The following is a 19627-nucleotide window of genomic DNA, read 5'->3' as shown; positions in this document are numbered from 1 at the left end:
CCCCAATTCCCCAGCACTGTTCCCATCCCCCCAATTCCCCAATAAAAATCTTTTAAAAAAAATTTTATGGTTCATGCTCTTTCATTTGTGATGTGGTTCCCTCTCTATGTTGTGTTTGATATACAGTCCTAAGGACTATCTTTCCACATTAACTGTCTTTTTCGCTGTGTTCCACCTTGAGTTTTTCTTTCTCTTTTAAAATTCCAATGATTATATGTTTGTTTGTTTTAATTTCAGATTTTAAGTTGCTTCTATCTCTGTTCTTGTTTCCACACAATTTTACTTTGTTTTTTTAAGGATTATACTTCCTCCATTTGGCTTTTTGAGTATCTTTAAATATAATATTTTACTTGTTTGACAGCCTGCAGAGGAGCTTGAGGTAGAGGCATTTGCGTCAGAAGGAGGCAACGAAGAAGCAGCGAGGTGGCCATTGTTACAAGTGAGGTGGAGAGTGTCTGCTAGACAAAGCATGGTTAATTATGTCAAGTGTTTTGAGAACTACTCATTCCACCTCTACAGGCTGTGGGGGTGGTCAGAACTCGGAACTTCAGACACCCAATTTGGAGCCAGTTTAGACTGCCAAACTAAGGCCAAAGAGAAGGTGGCTGAGACTATCCTGGAGGCCTTGGAAACCCAGCAGGCTGGCAATAGGCCTCGAGCACAGCCGGTGGGGACCATGTCAGCTCTGTGTATGCTTGCAGATGTCCAGGATGATGTCAGAGGTCCCACCTGACCCTGGGTTGTTATGACCTTCCAAAGAAGAGCAAACACCATCACTACACAGTGGAGGTGCTTGGTTTAGAGCTGTTTTTCTTCTAATGTCTACAGTCCTAAGGACACAATAACCACTAGCAGGGACAAGATGAAAGGGGCCTCCAGAGAATACAGTGAAAGGTCAGCTCAATCCTAAAATGCAAGTGAGTATAATGTGAGTATAAAGTGAGTATAATGATGCACATGCAAACTTGAAAGTGAGCCTTTTTCTGATGGTCGCCTTCCCTATAGTCATACATTAAAACGGACAGTGTTCACTCACACAGCATACACCCGGCCTTATAAATATTAATGAGCACCCCACATGTGCTGGTCACCTTGACAGCCACTGGGGCAAAAAAACAGACAAATAAATTAGACAGTCCCCACCCTTGAAAAAGCCACCTATCAGTGGGTAAGGGGGCATATAAGCAAATTATTATAAGTCAATATTAATTATACCTAGATGATTTGGAGAAACTTCAAAAAGACATTAGCTAGGGGGAGAAAGGGGTAAGGAGTATTTCAGCCAGAGTGACAGAAGCAAGAAAGTTCAAGGGCCACTCAGGGGACACTGAGTCCAGCTCTTGGACTGGGGTGGAGAAGCTACCGAAATTGAGATTGAAAAAACAGATAGATATAGATTATATTTCATCTAAGATGCCACTGATTATAAAGTGAACTATTATCTCATGAACAACCAAGAAAAAAACACTGCTAATTAAATTATAATACACCATTGATTGCAAAACATTCCTATTCCAGAGGACTCAAAATGCAAAGCACTGTCCCTTTCAGAATGGATAAAATATGGTAATTCCCCAATGAAGAAATGTAACAGATAAATTAACATTAGAAAACAAGTGTTTTAAAAGAGTAATACCAACCAAATACAGATATCATTTTTTTTATCAAATTACTGAAGCATTAATGTTAGCATTAGCAAGAGCATAGTGAAATGGCAAAATCACCACTGGAAGTATACAATAATAGTACCTTTCTGGAAATCACTTTGACAATAATGTATCAAGAACCTAAACTACATGTACACGTTCTTTGAGCCAGTGATCCTATCTACAGGAATCTGTCCTAAATCCATAGAAAGATTTATGTACAAGAATGTAGGTAAGGTGATTGTAACAATAAAAATGCAGGCTCATTCATGGCAAACTATCATTGAATATATACTTGAGTCCTGAACAACTCAGAGGTTAGGGGCACTGACGTCCAGCACAGTCAAAAACCCACATGTAACTATAATATAAATAAATCGTGGTATAATCATATGAAATTTTGGTCAATCACTGAAATTTAAAAAAATATATATTTAATAGCATGGGGGAAATCTCATAACGTAATGGCAAATTTTATTTTATTTTATTTTATTTTATTTATTTATTTATTTTTTTAGCTGAGCCATCCTGCTACCTGTTGGCAGCTCAGCGGCTGCTCAGCTCAGGCTGGACTCGAACCACTGTTGCTCAGAGCTCAAACTCTTGAGCGAGCTCTTAACCAACTGAGCCACTCGGCCAGCCCGTAATGGCAAATTTTAAAAGGGAGGAAGCAAGACTCCATGTTGAGAAAACAGCTCCAAGGCGCTGAATAAGTGTAGTGAGCTTGCATAATTTGCACATAGCAGAGATGGTATTTGAACGCACGTCTCTCTCTCACTAAGGGTTCACAATTTTGTCTCCAACACCGTCTGTCTCTCAGAGAGATACTTCCATAGTGTGCAGACCAGATGAACTAACATTCTTTCCATCAGCAAGCAGGGAAGGTTGTGAACCAAATATGGATATATTATGCCCATTCCTGAAGGAACTTTACAAAAGTGGACAACAGAGGCTCTCTGATAATGTGGAGTAGACTACATAAATAAGGTGCCAGATTCTCAGTTTACCAACTGTTCATCTCCACCCCTGAGAAGCCAGTCCTTTCTGTTGTCTGTGATCGCTAAGGTCATGGCGCAATGTCGCTTACCCACCTGGCAATGTAAGGCGACCTGTGGAGCTAGTGCTCGGGGCTGGTGAGCTGTGAGAATGCTTCTTGGTACCTGGAAGGAGGAAAAAGAGCATAAGAAAAAGTAGGATTGTGGACAGGCTTCTCGGCCATGCAAATGCTCATCTGAAACATTAGCAAGTGATCCAAAAGATTGGGTCTGGAAACAACATTTAGAAGAAGGTTGGGTGAGGTTGTGAGAGCAGTGTGTGCTCCATGATCCCAAAAAGCCAGAAGCACAGCCTTGGCCTCTGCATGCTGGCTCATTCTCAGTCTTCCGGTTGGTGTGTCAGGAGCAACACGCCTCTGAGCAGTGTTCTCCTTGGAATCACCGGGAAGCTTTCAAAATGTGCAGCTTCCCAAGTGCCGCTCCCAGAGATTCTGTTTTCACTTGTCCTAGGGTAGAGTTCCAGCATCAGTACTTTCAAAGCCCCCCAGATGATTCTAATGTGCATCCAGGGTAAAGAACTGCTGCTGTGGAAGGAAAAGTTCTGCATTTAGAATCAAGAAATCAGGGGTTTGTCCCTAAAGCTTAGACCTGTTATCGTTTCTTCGAAGCTCAGGTCTTCACCTGCAAAATAAGGGCAATAACAACTAGATCAAAACATTCTGGTGGGAATGAAAGGTGTGTGCGAGTGCGTGGGGAGTGTGGGAGGCTACACCGATGCTTGGGACTGGGGTCTCTGCGTACCCCACATCTGGCAACCAAATTCCCATTAGGAAAGAGATTATCTTTGTTCATAAAAAAACAGTTTGGTGGGCCCTGAGGGAATGAAAAGACAGCCCCCTTTTTGGGAAGGAGAGAGCAAAACGAAGGGATGGCTGAACTGTTCTGCAAAAGAAAATTTATCTGTGTGTGTGTATGTATGTATGTGTGTGTGTATATATTTGTATGTACACACATGTATACATATATATTTTTTATTTTATATATAGTCACATACACATGCATACATATGTATATATACATATATGTCTATTTTTTATATAAATACAAATATTGTTTATTGGTTCATTCATTTCCTCATTTTGCCATCCAGAGTGGGGCCCAAGAGGCCCGGAGGCCAGAATCCAGCAACATGGCAGATGCCTGGAGTCCATGCTGGCAGAGACAATTCTTAACACAGAGACAATTCTTAAGCAGAAGATTTACGTGATTCAATGTGAAGCGATTTCTGTAACAAGTCCCCTGAACCTATCCAAACTTTTCACAAGGTCTACTTTACATACTGAGGCCTTGTGTGAGTGGAGGGTGTGTTAATTGGGTAAACTCGGCCTGAGTCAACACAGCCATGGGTAAAGGTCACAAGATGACCCAGCGACTGACCAACATCAGAGGAAGCAGGAACTTGGGGTTGGAGGTGAGTGGGTAGGCTTTCCCTACCCAGAATCCCTGGTGAGATGTGGAGAAATACACCAGGACGATGTTTGAGACTATTTCATCTTAGCCTTAAAGAGCAACATTTAACATTCTGTGTCACTGTTAATTAGTATCGTGATTTGACACTAGCAGAAGTACTGTTCATAGTATGAGTAGCAGTAGTAATAGTAAAACTAAAAAGCATGAAATTAATCCAAATGCCTCAGAACCACAAAAACTATTAACTTGTGTGAGGTGGGAGAAGCTATGGGCAGAACTTCGTGTCTCCATTTTCCAGGTCTCATAGATGCCTTGAAAGTCCGAGTTGGCAGGGAACTCATAGGGTCCAAGCATGGCTGGAACTGTGATTCAGAATTCCCTGAGGTGGTTTTTATAAATATGGCTTCTACTGCCCTTTCCTGAAACAGAATCTCTAAAGAATGGAGTCAGAAGCTTACATGTCAATAAGCTCTCCAGGTGAGTCTAATGGCTATTGGTCAAACGAGGTGTCTCAGACACCCCGAGGTAAAAGATTTACCCAAAGTGATACTTTGGGTTGAGGTCAGGGTTGCCTCGTCACACAACTCAAGGGGGTGCCATTCACACTGTATCCTACACAAAGAACGGTGCAACAGGTTGGTCCTGGTCAAGGGCACTACCGGGATGCACATCCATGCCTCTGACCTTGTCCAGAGCCACTTCTGCATCCGTCAGAAATGCCTCTGTGTCTCACTGGATCCACCTCCACAACGGGGACACCAAGACTTTTTACTTCTCCCAGTATCCCTTTGAGAAAGAGTTTCTCAAGGTCACAGTGCTATTGTATTTGGGCCACATAGGTCTTTGTTGTAAAAGGCTGTCCTGGGCATAGTAGGAAGTTTAGCAGCATCTTTAGCCTCTACTCATTAGGTGTCAAAAACACTTCGCCTGTCGTGATCATAGAAAATGTCCTCCAGACAAAAACAAATGTCCCCTAGGAACAAAATCGTCCTTAGTTAAGAACCATTGCTTTAGGATGAAGGCAGGGTTTAGGTTTTTTATTCAGAGCCGTGATTCCCAATTTGACCGCTTGGTCATTAGTAATAATAGTCACTGTCACACATCAAGCACTTACTATGTTCTAGGTACCGTGTTAGCTAAGGATAATTAAACATAGTTTAGTTATCTTTTCTGATACTCTCTGATGATAAAATGACTCCCATTTTACAGAATCTGGAAAAAAAAACAACGGAGTTCAAGTAATTAGCACAAAGTTATTGAGTGGTAGGGGCAACATTTAAGCCAAGAGCATCAGAGGTCAAAACTAGAGAAACTTTTCCCAATGACTCTTGCTGTTTCTTGATCAACCCATTATTTAGGTTTTCTCTAAGCGCAGTCTTCCAAAATTTGCCCAAGTCTAAGAAAAATGTGGAACAATTACTTCAACAAAAAGGAAAAACAAAACCAGATTCCCAGACCTGACCAAGAGCCAGAAAGCCAGCACTGGGGGGTGGGGGTGGAGGGAAGAGGGACCAGATGTTTCCCAGGTGATTCTAATCTTCAGACAGGCTTGAAGATCATCACACACAAAACCTGTGTGATAGAAATTTCCTTCCTCTTGTCTAACTATTGGAAAATATGGCATCTGGTTCCTTTGTCAAAAATCATTTGCCCATATATATATATATATATATATGGGTTTATTCCTTCGTTCTCAATTCTGTTCCATTGATCTGTGTGTCTGTTTTTCTGCCAATACCATGCCATTTTGATTATTGTTGCTTTGTAGTACAATTTGAAGTCAGGGAGTATGATATCTCCAGCCTTGTTCTTTTTTCTCAGGATTGCTTTGGCCTCGTGGGGCCTCTTCCATACAATTATTCCATACAAACATGAAGATTTTTTGTGCTATTTCTTTAAAATGCCATTGGGATTTTGATGTGGATTGCATTACATCTGTATTCTGTTTTGGGTAGTAGGATCATTTTATCTATGTTGATTCTTCCAATCCATGGACACAGAATATCCTTCCATTTCTTTGCATCTTCTTCAATTTCTTTTAATAATATCTTGTAGTTCTCAGTGTCAGTGACAACATGGACAAATCTCGAGATTATCATGGTAAGCAAAATAAGTCAGACAGAAAAAGTGGAGAACCAGATGATTTCACTCATATGTGAGATACAAAACTGAAAGCAACAAACAAGACAGACAAACAAAAACTCATAGACACGAACAATAGTTTAGTGGTTAACAGAGGGTAAGGATGGGGCAGGAGGAGGTAGAAAAGGATAAAAGGGGTCAAATAAAGGGGGTCCTAAAAAATATGCCCTCTACTTTCCATGGGTACTCCCGTGAAGTTGAGAGAGCAAACGTGATATTACCTACGCATGCACTTGAAATGCCACAAAACACAGAATAACTACAAACTTTCAATGTTATTACCTAGAAACATTCACTATTGCAGGTTATTTCATAGAAATGCTTGGTGCAATTTTTTTTTAATCGCCTACTATGATTTTCTAAAACCCTGCAGTTTGGTGGCTTTTCCTGGGGACAGCTTTTCACCCCCTTGGTGTCTCTTCTTTGCAGACTCTGAGTGAGACAGGACCCTCTTAGGGCATTGGGTCAGTGACAAAGCAGACCTATAAACCATCTAGAAATGTTATTTTCTCTGTATGCTTGATGACATGCCCAATATAACAGGAAAGGGGAGAAACACACCCCCACCCCCCAATCGTGAGCCATACACAGGTAGCTGATGGAGACACATAAAAATAAACCATGTTCATAATTTCTCCAGACGGCACCATGTACTACGGGGGCCAGGGGGGTAGGGGAGGGGGAAGTGATTACATTCTGAGTCAGCCTCCCACTGGCTCCCCATTAACTGAGGCTGTGCTCCTGAAAACCATTTTCCACTCTGCAGTCACCAAATTACTGATCACGTTACTCAAAGTCCGTTCATGGGAATCATACTCAACTTAATCTCAGTTCCAGTTTCTAAAACCCTTCACCCCTCCCTTGCTCCATTCCCGGGGAAAATATCAGAAATGGAGCTGGGAGACCCACCTCCAGATCAGGTTCCAAACCACTCCCCTGCTCCACATGGGCAGGCCGCCTTGGGACGCAGAGAACTCGCTGCTCTGGGACTCAGCGTAGACATGTCGCCCCATGAGTGACTCAGAATTCACTCTGTCAGTGCTTTTTGATCCTGGCTACACATTAGGAACATCTGGGGAGTTTTAAAGAAAATATGCTGATACCCAGGCCCTTCCTCCAGAAATGCTGTTTTAATTGGTCTGGGTAGGGCCCAGGCATGAGCATCTTAAGAGTTCCCGGGGAAGCCTGGTCTGCAGCCATGAGTGAGAAGCACTCAATAAATACCCATGGAAGACATTTCTGTCAGCCGTCAGGAGAAACAGTTTTCCTTCTGAACAAATGGCTTCTTTTCGTTTTTATTTAGGTTTCCAGGAAACTCAGTTCCAATTTATGACTTCAGGCAGGGAACTGGGAAGCCTATCAGCAGGCATGACTGCTTATTAACATGTGCCCTGGTTTGTTTTATCTACACTAGCCCTACTGCCCACCTCTGGTCTTATTCTGCTTTCTTAACTCTTTAAAACACACACACACACACACACACACACACACACACTCACACACACACGTTAATTAAATTCCTGTGACTTTAGAATTCTGAAACATTTTATAAATGAGGCCGGTAAAATGAAAACACAAATAAACAACTCTATCACTACGTCAGCTAACCTTCATCATCCTCATCCGTAAAAATTAAAAATGTCAGTTTTAGGATGTGAGGATCGAGTTAAGAGTATAGGTGTGAAACTGTTTAGCACACTGTGCAATGCAATGTAGTGTTTGTTAGTATATATTCAAAAGAAAAGGGTGTGTGTGTGTGTGTGTGTGTGTGTGTGTGTGTGTGTGTGTGTGAAAGGGGGGGAGAGTATGTCATCTTTGGGAGAAATGCATTTTAAGGCCACAAATTACATCGTGCTTGACCCATGGCATCTGCATGTCCAAAGAGTAAACAACCCAATCAGTCAGCTTGGGGCAGAAATGTCATCACCATGGCTTGTGAGGCTGGAAAGTATCTTTTGACAAACGAATAGCTTTCAGATATATCAAATTAATGTCCTTGGTTGGTTCAGCTAAAGGGCAATACATCCAGTTCATCGGGAGTCTGGGGAAGAGGACAGTGACGGAAGTGACAACGAAGGCAGACCACTTTGGGGCAAATACACACACCCAAGACTCAGGACGTGAGGTTAGTCCTAAACCCCAGTGATCTGCAGTTTGACCTCCAACAAATAATTTCCCTCCTGCCGAATGAGGCGAGCACAGCCAAGCTCCAGCCTGCTGGGAAAGGGTAATTTAAGAGCCCGCGAGACCATGCGTCATCATTAGTAATAGTCCAACAACAGCCATGTTGTTATAACACAAGCAGATCCCACCGGCAGGGGTGGATGCTGAAAGACTGAAGCAGGAAACGCGACTGTCAACCTACTGGGCCCTTTCAAGCTTTCTCTTTTAGCACCCTGCTGTGTCTGCCTGTTAGCTAGACCTCTGATCGCTGTTGCTAAGCACATCTCCCAACGTCTCTTTGTTCCATTTGGGGCGTGGCAGACAGCAACACGCCAAAGCCTGATGCCTCAGAACAAATCATCATTTTTGCCCCTTTACCACCCTGACAAAGAGCGTCAAGAGAAGGGCATGTTCTGCTAGGGCTGTGGAATTGCTGAAAGTGTGCAGGGCTTTGAACCGCCTATGCTTCCCTAGGAGCTGTCGTCCAATAGTATATACCTTAGAGCGGCATATTACAGAGTGCTTGGCAACAGTTTTGCTCCACAATACAACCACCATTGGTACTCTGCTTGCTTTCGTGTGGCTTGATCTCTGTTCGTCACAAAGAGCAATGACCAGAAACACAAGAGCGATTCAGACATGCAACACTATTTGCTACTGAAGTATGGATGTTTCAATATTTGAATATGCTTTGGAATTGGGCATATGAATGGAGTCTGAAAAAAATGTTCACAACCTCTGACCCAGTAATGGCACATCTAAGAATTTTTCCAATGGAGACACTCAGAAATTCAACAAAGCCTCAGGTACTCCCTGCTACATTATTTGCAACTGTAAAAAAAATTAAAAGTGTGTAACTTAACTGTCCAACAGAGAGGTGGTTAAATAAACTGTGCTAGAGCCACAAAATGAAATATTGTGTTGCTACTAAAATTACATAAATAGTGTTTTTAAAAATGGGACAATGCTTACAATCTAATGTTATGTAAAAAAAACCATAATACATAATTAAATATACTACACTGTATGCCCTCTACTGTGTAAAAATGCATAGCAAAAGATCATAAGGGAATACAGTCAAGAATTGACAGTGAATAATCATTGGGTGGGGTATTATAAGTGATTTTAATTTCATCATCTTCTATATTTTTCAGAATGAGTAAATTCTGCTTGTGCTTCCAGAAAAAAAAAATTTAAAAAAACAAACCATATTCTAATGCATGGCAAATACAGTCCCCCCAGTCAGAGTACTGATCCAGTGGAGTGACTACACAGGCACATACACAGAGGTGGCCCAGGGAAGAGAGTGGCATTTGTATAATATGCATCTTCTCCACTAGGGGAGTCCCTATTAGTGGCCATTCTGAAGGAGGCAGGCTGGATGTCACCCAGTATGGAAACCACTTTTGTGGTCACAAACAGGGGTAATTACTGTTCCCTAGTCAGGCTCCTTATGGTCATGGCTGGAGAGAAAGAAAATATTGTCAGGTAGCCCTTTCAAGAAAAGGAGAAAGGAAAAATGTTTGGAATTCAAAAACTAGCATCGTAGGACTATAAAACTATAATATCATGGTACCCAGAAGCAAATTGAACATATGGAAGCCAGCCTAATTTCACAAATGCCAACACTTCTTATGCCTCCAAGGAGCATCTGATAACCCATCCACCTCAAAAGAGAACATAGAAGAAGTGATACACGGTGTATATCTCCCAGGGTGAAGGCAAAAAGCACTTGATACCTGGGTATTATGTGGTGTTTGAGGAATACAAAAGAGACAGGTGGTTGAGTAAATTTGGACAGCCTCATATCTGGGACAGAGCATAGACAACAATGAAAAACATTAAAAGAAATAAACAGCCTATTCGTTTTTCAAATTCCAATCGAGAGGTTAACTCATTGTTTTTATTTGGTAATCAGCAGAACATACAAGTACTTATTCATTACTGGTTGCTGGGGAAAATTATACATTGAGGAACTGTCAGTCTCATCTGTGCAACAAAGATTTACAATGAACACATAATTTATTGAGAGCAGTTGAGCATATTGTTTTACATGAATCCTTATGATTTATTTTTGCATTTGGAGATGTGAGGCTGTGGCATATGAATAGTTTATATCAGTACAAACCAGCATCAGAGGGAACAAAACCTTCTCCTTTAGAAAAAAATGTCCATTCTCTTGCCCTTTGATATACAAATGCAAATTGCAACCTGCATTTTATCTACTTGCAACATATTTCACATCATGGGAGTATCTTCTATCGCTGCCATAAAATAAAGACAAGTCCTTTATACCATCTTCCCTGGTAGAAGAGCATTCTCAGAACATAGCCAGAAACCCTTTCCTTATTCCTCCAAAGGACTATTCACTTGGTGTAATTTCACTTGAGGTTTGAGGGTGTGGGTTCTGCTTGCCTCCTTCTTTTGAGTCTTGTTAACCATTCTCAGTATTAATCCAGACATCTCCCACAAATCCAGCTGAACAGCAGCAAAATCTAAGTCTGAGGAGATGAGCTGCGTTATCCATTCACATTTGGCCAGTGCCCTTGGTAGGAGAGAGTCTACACAGCCACGGTGAGGGCACAGCCTAAAGACAAAACCTTGTAACAGCAAAACTGTGTTCTACACAGAGGGAAGATAGATAATGACAGCATTGTACAGCCTCGAGGTGACTCACCTGGCTTTGGGTAATTGATGTCCCATGAACATCTCCCTTTCCCTGCTTCCTTTCCCCAATCTATTCCCTCCACCCCATCTATCCCTACCTCACCCTTGGCACCCAACACTTCCTCATGTGGATTACACTGGAACAAGATGCTTTTGTTTTTTCCATTGCTTAGCGTTTCCACATGCTAAAAAGATACTGTAAGCAGAATGGCTTGCCTGGACAGAGGCAAAAGAAGGAATCTGAGAAAGGTACAAAAAGTGAGAAGAAAAAAGGAAAAGGTAAAAGAAGGGGTATGAAAAAGAGGACTTGAAAATTAGATGGGGGGAGGAATCCGGCCGTACAGTGGGCACCAGAGCTGATAAAAACCTAACCAAGCTCTACAAATAAAAATTGCAAGTATTTTTTTAAAAAATTTTTCACAGCATATAAAATTGTATAAAAATACCATCAAAGCAAGAAAAAAGGAAAATGGATACCCTACAGTTCTATCTCAAAAATCAGTTACTGGACAATACCTATTCTTTTTACTCTAAATCTATGTATATTGGTGTGTGACTACATTTCTGTACCGTCACACATATACCCACTCGAACACAAGGACACTGGTACACAAATCCCTACTCTAATAAGATAGATCATGACAGAGAAGCGAAGACTGTACAACGAGGAGCCTCCGGGGCAACTTAAAAGCCATTCCCTAGTTCCTGGGTTTTAATGGGCTTCATTTGAAATGAGTTCTCCTGCACCATGATATGAGTGACAAAGGCGTCTGCAGGTTCAGAAGCCAGCTCCCATGAAGATACACGGCTGAGGCTCAGGAGTCGTGGCTGAACCTGACCAAAGCCCAGAGCCTCCTCGATGGCACTGACTAGCCATCAGAGATGGTGAGGTCTCCCCCAGGGAGACTGAGTCGGGGTGCCCTGAGTGAGCTGAAAGGGCCCACACACCACCCATTGCGTCCCCTGGTTCAGGGAACGGCAGCCTAGGCCAGGCCTCAGTTCATTTTGTGAAGCCAGCCATCACCAGAGTGACTCCACATCCACTTGGAAAACAGAAGCCAGAACAGATGTAAATGCATTTCAAACACGCCTGCCAATATTTTGAAGAAAAATAAGGGAGGTAAGGGGCATTAGTTAAAATAATTAGGAATCAATAATATTCAAATCGGCTTTGACGAATCTGGAAGTCCAACCTTCCCACTGCACCCCACCGCTGTTTAATGCAAAAACAAAATGTTCTTGCGATGAGACAACCTCGCTTATTGCAGACTTTCCTGGAGGAGCGTCCAGTCTTTCACAAATGGCCAGTGGGAACATCCAGAGGCCTACTTCCCATTTTTCTAAGCTCCCTGGACCCAAATTCACTTAGCAGATGAACTCTGCCTAATGTCCTAGATGGCTCCGTTACTATGCAAATCCTAGTGTCACCTCTGTGCCCATCAATCTGTGCCGAGAGGAATCCTTAACTGACATCTGATCCTGGCAGGTAATGTGTCTCTTGGGTCTCACAAGGATATTTCCTTGAAATATTGTGCTGTGCATTACAATTTTTTCATTAAGCTCATTTTCTCAGTGATAATGAGACCTTTAATCCTGGACCACTGTTGATAAATTACAAGTATTACTTTCCATTTATTCACACACAAGATCCAATAACAAACACATCACGGTTGCAGCATTATGTTCTTTCATGTCCAGCTTTGCTGTGGGTTAGCCGTTGTATTGGAAGGGAAACCCGGGCAATAATTACCCACACTGCACATAGAGAAGCTCCCACTTCCTCCAAGAGAGGCCATTTTGGATTTCAAATGTTTCAACTTGGATTATAAATAAATCCACTGGTAGTTCATACAGATTGGTGTCATCAGCTCTCTTGGAAGAGCATTTTCAGATAAATCCAGTATGGGGGTTTTGTTTGTTTGTTTGTTTGTTTGTTTGTTTGTGTTTTGCTGAAATTCAAAAGCCATAGAGAAGTTTTTAATTTTTCATAAACTTAGCTCTGACAATTTCCCCCCAACTCTCTGCAATTCCCTATCCCTTATGGAAAGCTACTTGTGTCACTAGGGTGTATCTGCATGTACTTGGAACATAAGCCTGGCTTATAAAAGATGTTGCATAAGTCTTCAGGTAAATTGGAACTTAGTTGGCACTCACAGGTGGATAGTGGAATTCAGCTGGACAAATCGGCATATTTTCCGAATGCTGACTGTGTGCCAGGCACTGGGGTGAGCCACTACAATTCCTGTTGGAATGTGTGGGGAGATCTTGGAATTAGAATGAAGTTTCCAACTGGAAAAAATAATGTTGCTTAGATTCCCTAAATCCCATTTATTTGGGACATACTACTACATATAGGCTTTTATCTCAGAATTTTCCCTCATTATGAGAAAAAGATTTTGTGCTTTTTTTTCTTTTGTTTTCCCCCATGGGGAGTGTTATGAAGTAATTTCTATCATGTAAGTCTCTGCTCAAAGGTTAAGTATAGAAGAAAATATATATTCTTTCTACTATCTCTATCTATCTATCATCTATCTACCATCTATCTATCTAAAGAAAATTGATCCACGACAGAAGCAATAGTAAAAGATTAGTATCCTTACTCCTAAAATATGGATTACAAAATTAGTCACCACCCTTTTGTCTGCTCTCTATCTCACATCCTGTATAATGTTGTTCTACACTTTTTACTTTTCACACTTACTAAAGGCATGGTTCCAGATGGAAAATATATAATGGCTTTAATTCTGCAAGTGAAACGAACTAGATTATTCTTTGGCTCTTAAGTGTTTAGACATCATTTTATTGTTTAAGTATATCAGGTCCTTAATGGAATCCTGTCAGATGTTTTCAATAATTTTTAAAAGCTCCAAGAATGAAATGGACAGTGGAAGAAAATCCATTTGAATTTAATGGTTTAGAAATAAGTCTCTCGTGTGCTGCCATAAGCTATTAGGAATTATAACTTAAAAAAGGTTGGTGTGACTAAAAGAAGGAGCAAAGACCTCCCTAAGGATGGATGATTACGCCACTGAAACATACGACATCAACAAAACTTGAAGGCAGAGCTGTTTGGTGAAATGGGGGCCCAAATTCAAGGACTAACTCCATTTGTCACTTTCCAGCCAGGGACATGCAGAAATTGTGGTTTGTCAGTGGTGGGGATGTCTCTACTGCTTTGTCCACATACCAGTCAATTCTTAATTCGGATGTGTAAGCCCCTGCTTTCTATGTGACCATGTACCATGGAGTAAGAGGCCATAAACCATGCAATGGAAGAACGTGTGTTCCAGATTGCTGCTCAACTTGGAAGAAGCTGTTTTCCAGGGAGCAAAACCACCACAGAAAGTGAGCCAGAGTTTTGGAAACATTCTTCTTCCTGTCAATACTGACTTGGAATCATTATTTTAATGTTTTTATCAGCTCCAGTATCCATTCATAGCATAATCACACATTGTTTTGTATTTTTAAAAAATAGACCACTGTGCATTTTTACTCAATGTGCCTTCAAACCATTTTTTTAAGAATTAGAAAAACAGAAGTTACATAGAGCTTTTATTTTTCCACACTGAGAGCTCCATGTAGAGTTCTTCTTATGCGTATACTGAGTGAAATTCTCTACCCATTCTTTTTTCAGCTAATTCACGACTTAAAGCAAATGAAAAACATTTTCATCTTTATTGGTGCTAGACAAAATGGCTATATTCCTATTTGGTTGTTGTGGGGTTTTTTTCAAATAATGTTTAGTCTTGATTGTTAAGAGTATAAAAGGGAAGCTGTAGTAGGCTTTCTATTTTGACTGGCTGCAAAGCTCTACATACAAAAATACAGAATAGAAAGGAGGTAAAAGGTTCAGATTCCAAGGTCAAAACCTGACATGCACTGGATGTATGCATTCCTACACAACACCATGCCACCTCAAGGAGCACAGTTTGCAAGCTCATGTCCTATGCATTGACTGAAGGTCACAGGCAAGTTTTCTTCGACCAGCACGGCGTTTGTATGTTTCTGGATTAGTTGCCAATGTTTAAAAATTGGGGGAGGGTTTCTATAAAATCTTAGTTATCTAGGACCCCCAGTCCTCCACAGCACTAGCAGCTGCCCCCTGTAGAGAGCATGCTCCCATTCCTCACCATCCCTACTGCTCCTCACTGCCTCGCTGATGCCACGCGCCATGATGCATTGCCATTTCTCACAACAATCCTGACAATTCATGGCTTGCTTTACTCATGGACTTGACCTGCTGTGACCTGATTTGAATCTGTGCCCACGTTACTTACTGTTGTCAATGTTAGGAGAGGAGGAGAGTCACAGAAAAATGTGTGTTGATACCAGACAACACGCAACGCTGAGCAAAGAACCCTGTTCACGCATCTGCATGTGACCGTGCGTTCTACATGACAGAGCTCTCCAGATCTTTCTGTTGGAGAATATTTCAGCGAGGCAAAGGCCTTGTAAACGACATACATGGTCTCCTTTCCGTCTGAAGAAAAACCAACGTTTTGCCTTAGGAATGGAGGATTTTAAAAAATGTTTGCTTTTGTGCTTTTGCAATGTAGAAATTAAATCTGCAGTGGGGAATACACTTAAGCTCACCATAGGGCTCTCTCTTCCTAGTACTAATCCCACTCCATCACACATTCACGTGACTTCCCCTTTCATGAATATTCCTTTGTAAACCACAACCACATTTTAAGAATTAGTTTCATCCGAATCACATCATTTAGAACCATAAAATTACTTTACTAGCACTCCATTGGATCTCATTTTTGACTTGGTTTCAGGGGCTGTGTCTTTATTCTCTTTCCGTGCCACATCTACTTTCTTCTTTTTTATTTGTGCTATTCACCATCTCCTATCTGGTATTCTTAATGGCTCACTAAAATGAAAAGAATTATCTGACACATCTCCCTGAAACAAATCCCCCTTAGCACTTCCCTGAACAGAAGGAAGGGTGATGAAGTCAAACCACAGATATCTAAAAGAAGAGGACCAACTGGTGGTAAAAACCTCACTAATCACTTAATTAGGGGTACTCCCCAATGATAACAGTGAGTTTCCCAGCTGAACAATCTGGTCACCAGCAGAAACATTCAGGGTCATAGTCATGAGTGCACAGATAAATTAGGCATCAAATAAAGATCGCTACAGGACAATCTCCTCTTTTTAATGAAACAAAAAGAATTTCATGTCATATAAATGGAAAGAAAAGCACGAGAATGATTTTTTAAGTCTGAAAGGAACTTGGAGGAAAGAATGTTCCTGACTCAGGAAAGGAACGACCAGAGACTGGTCTCATCATCTCAGCTGCGATGAAAGCCAGTAGGGCTGTATCTGCCATCAGCAGCCACGGCAAAAATAACAACACTTAAAGTGACGGCACTGACAGTAACAAAATGGTAATTACTCTGTGTGTGTGTGTGTGTGTGTGTGTGTGTGTGTGTGTGTGTGTGTGTGTGTGTGGCTTTCTCAGGCCTCACTCAGCACATCCGGGATGTCCAATCTCATCAAGCCAGACAGGTGCCTTTAAAGCCAAGGCATTAGCAACGGATATTGAGGAGGTCCTCTCATGTTTTGTTTCTGTTTGTGTAAAAAGCTGCAGTCATTTTGTTTGCTTGAGGGATTCCCCCAGAGTTCTAAGACCTCAAACCAGCTCCCCCAGAGTCATCTCCTGGGAGGAGAGGGCACGGGAGAAGGCCGAGTGTGGGGGGGCGGAGCGACTCTGAAAGTTGTACACCTTCCCCAGACACGGGTCTTTGTGGAAGAAGAAGGAGGAGAAGGAAGAAGCTCAGCTAAAATGATGCAAGACACTGGCAGCCTCTTTTATTGTCTAGGAGGTGTTTTTTACTCTTCTGAATCTGAAAAAAAGAAAAAGAAAAAGAAAAGTGTCAATGCTGCCTTTCCCCCCGCCCCTTCTCCACCCTCCAGGTCTGAGGAGAAGGAAATCTGAGGGACAAAAAAAAGGAGGGATTGAGTAAACATTTCAACACTAGTCATTGCTGTCTCCTTTGTGACACAATCATTCTAGTCATACAAGGAACATCTCAGTGAAGAATTTTAAACACTGGTCACATTTGAGGCCTTAGTAGTTACTTGAAACTAGACAGTCAAACATTTGGTCCATGCAATGCAGATATTAAGATATTATTTTGCAATCGAGATGACGTGGCTGCCAGGTCTAGTCAGTTTGCCTCAGGGGTCAGAAATCAGATTCATCTAATCCCCACAACGTTCATACCAAAAGCAGTGTTCCTCCATCAGAGTCCTTGCCTCACCCTCACAAGCTTCCCCAAAATATTGAAAGTGAGCTGTGTCCCAATTGAGTTCACTGTGCAGATGGGTGATCCCCTGAATTCTCTACTGGACCCAGAATGAGGTGGTAGAGTAAGAAGCCACAGATGAAATAAAACTAAGTGAACAGAAATAGACAATACTGGAGTGTTTTCACTGGCCTACTCTACAACATGCAACCTCAGTGGCTTTGACAGAATTTTTTAAAAGTAAACAAACAAACACCACTATCTTATTGCTTCCCATAAGTGTTGCATGCTCTGCAAATCACCATGCCCTATAGTGAGAGAGGGTTCCACCCTGTTCCGTCCAAAGGGATAGGAGGCTTTAAGAAGGATAACACCACCATCTACAGAGCAGAGATATTAGGAGTCCTTGGAGGACAAAGAAGTTTCCCTTTCAACCTTGAAAACTAAGATACTCTCTTAATTAAGACTTAATCGAAAAGGGCCGGCCGAATGGCTCAGTTGGTTAAGAGCTCGCTCAAGAGTTTGAGCTCTGAGCAACAGCGGTTCGAGGCCAGCCCGAGCTGAGCAGCCGCTAAGCTGCCAATAGGTAGCAGGATGGCTCAGCTAAAAGAAAAAAAAAAAAAAAAAAGACTTAATTTCGAAATTAGGTGGCAAACAAGTTGAGAGATAGGAGAGCCTTTTTTATCTATTGTAACTACTGTCAATTCTCAGTTTCCAGGGGCCATTGATCCAGGCCTCTTTCTGCATTCCGGTCTTGTGTATGTTTACCCTCCATTAGCACCTTCACCCATTTGGGAGAAATAACAGAAAAAGGAAAAACTTCCAACCAATCACTTTCTCCGAGAGTAGCATTACCAGTGAGGAAAATTGCCAGTTGCCTTGCTGGAACTTGCCAGTAAGGGAAAGGTGAATATCAGCTGAAATCAAGGATTGGGAATTTTCCATCGTTTCTGATCATCTATGCGTAGTTTGGTCCACACAGGAGTTCAAGAAAGGCCTCCTCAGTGCCTTGGCCCTGTCATTAGCAGTTTAAGGTCATATGTAGTGAGACTCCTTTCAGATGGTCATCATAGTACTAACCCCCTTAAGACACATCCCCAGCCCCTCAAATGTAAAGCTCAATTTTATTATGATGATGGAAGGTTGGTTTAATTTTTTAATAAATGACCAAGTGGTTGGAGAAAGCTAGAGGCAGACACCTGGAGGCGGCCGACAAGGACCACTGTTATACCCAGTGAGCCTCAGTTGGCCAACAGGGAAAGTGATGCACCCCCTCTTCCATGCAGCCTGGGTAAGCAGAGGCCTGCTGTCCAGGCTGCTGGGCCCCAGAGATGGAAAGACAGCCATCCAGGGTATTCATAGAACCCAAAGGCTCCTGAGAGATCGTCCTCCCTTTCTAGTCATTGCTTATGAGAGAGATGGTGGAGGGGCTGGCTATGGGTCTCCACCCTCCCCTCCCCAGCCTCTGTTCAAGGGATGGAGGGAAGGAGTTAGTCAAGAAGTAGAATGAAGGGGTACCTAACGGAAGCCTGTATATGTAAGCTGTGTCTGTGTCCACTGTCATTAAGCACAACCAAACCAAAAGTAAAAGAACAAGAGGTATATATTTTGTAGCTAGGTCTGTGACCTGAGTGACTGTCCCTAGCCTTCCCAAACACATGCACTTTCTAGAGAAACGTGTGTCTGAATCTCTCAGGGCACTTAGGTGCCCTAAGGTGATCAGTGTCAGAGCTGTCTGCAGGAAGGCGTTCCATCCCAGACTCCTTGATTTGGGGAGGTGGCGGAGGCAGGGGTACCTTAGTTATTTTTATAACTCTTCTTGAATGTAGTGCAAAGTCTGACACATAGCATATGCTCAACGAGTCATTAGCTTTTAATTCAAAGGAAGTGAATTGAATAAGCATGAGGTAGACAGGAGAGATAAAGGCCTAATGACGAGTAGGAAGTCGCTCTCCACCCTTTTTCTAATCTTGACTTTCATTACATTAAAAAGAAAATCACAAGTACATTGACTTTATATTTTATTCAATAGCAAGATATGATATGTCAAAAATTTCTATTCCCTGTGAAGAAATAGCCCCCTTGTGTGGCTTTCTGGGGGACTAATTTCCCAGAGAAAAAGTGCCTGCTACGCAGCTAGCTTTGACACGGTTTGTGAACCAGGCTTAGTCCTCTCCTAGCTCCAAATGTCCTATAAACTTCCTCCCCTGAACTTCAAATGTCCCCTAGTTGCTTTGTTGTGTTTTGGTCTTCCGTACTTGTTTGCAACTTAAACTAAAATTGCAGA

The 19627-nt window shown here is 42.0% G+C and overlaps 1 protein-coding gene across 1 annotated transcript in view; it reads right to left on the bottom strand.

Annotated features, from left to right (window-relative positions):
* PDE1C (phosphodiesterase 1C) overlaps positions 1–19627 on the bottom strand; it is a 485865-nt gene that overhangs the window by 25588 nt on the left and 440650 nt on the right. Inside the window, exon 19 of the mRNA XM_019628811.1 lies at positions 2738–2806. Coding sequence (XP_019484356.1) covers positions 2738–2806 — 69 coding nt within the window. The remainder of the gene's footprint in view (positions 1–2737; positions 2807–19627) is intronic.

This window comes from Hipposideros armiger, unplaced genomic scaffold (genome assembly GCF_001890085.2).
Source record: "Hipposideros armiger isolate ML-2016 unplaced genomic scaffold, ASM189008v1 scaffold_809, whole genome shotgun sequence".
Classification (NCBI taxonomy): Eukaryota; Metazoa; Chordata; class Mammalia; order Chiroptera; family Hipposideridae; genus Hipposideros; species Hipposideros armiger.
The sequence above is the reverse complement of the archived record's forward strand: the minus strand, read 5'-3'. Positions and strand labels throughout refer to the sequence as shown.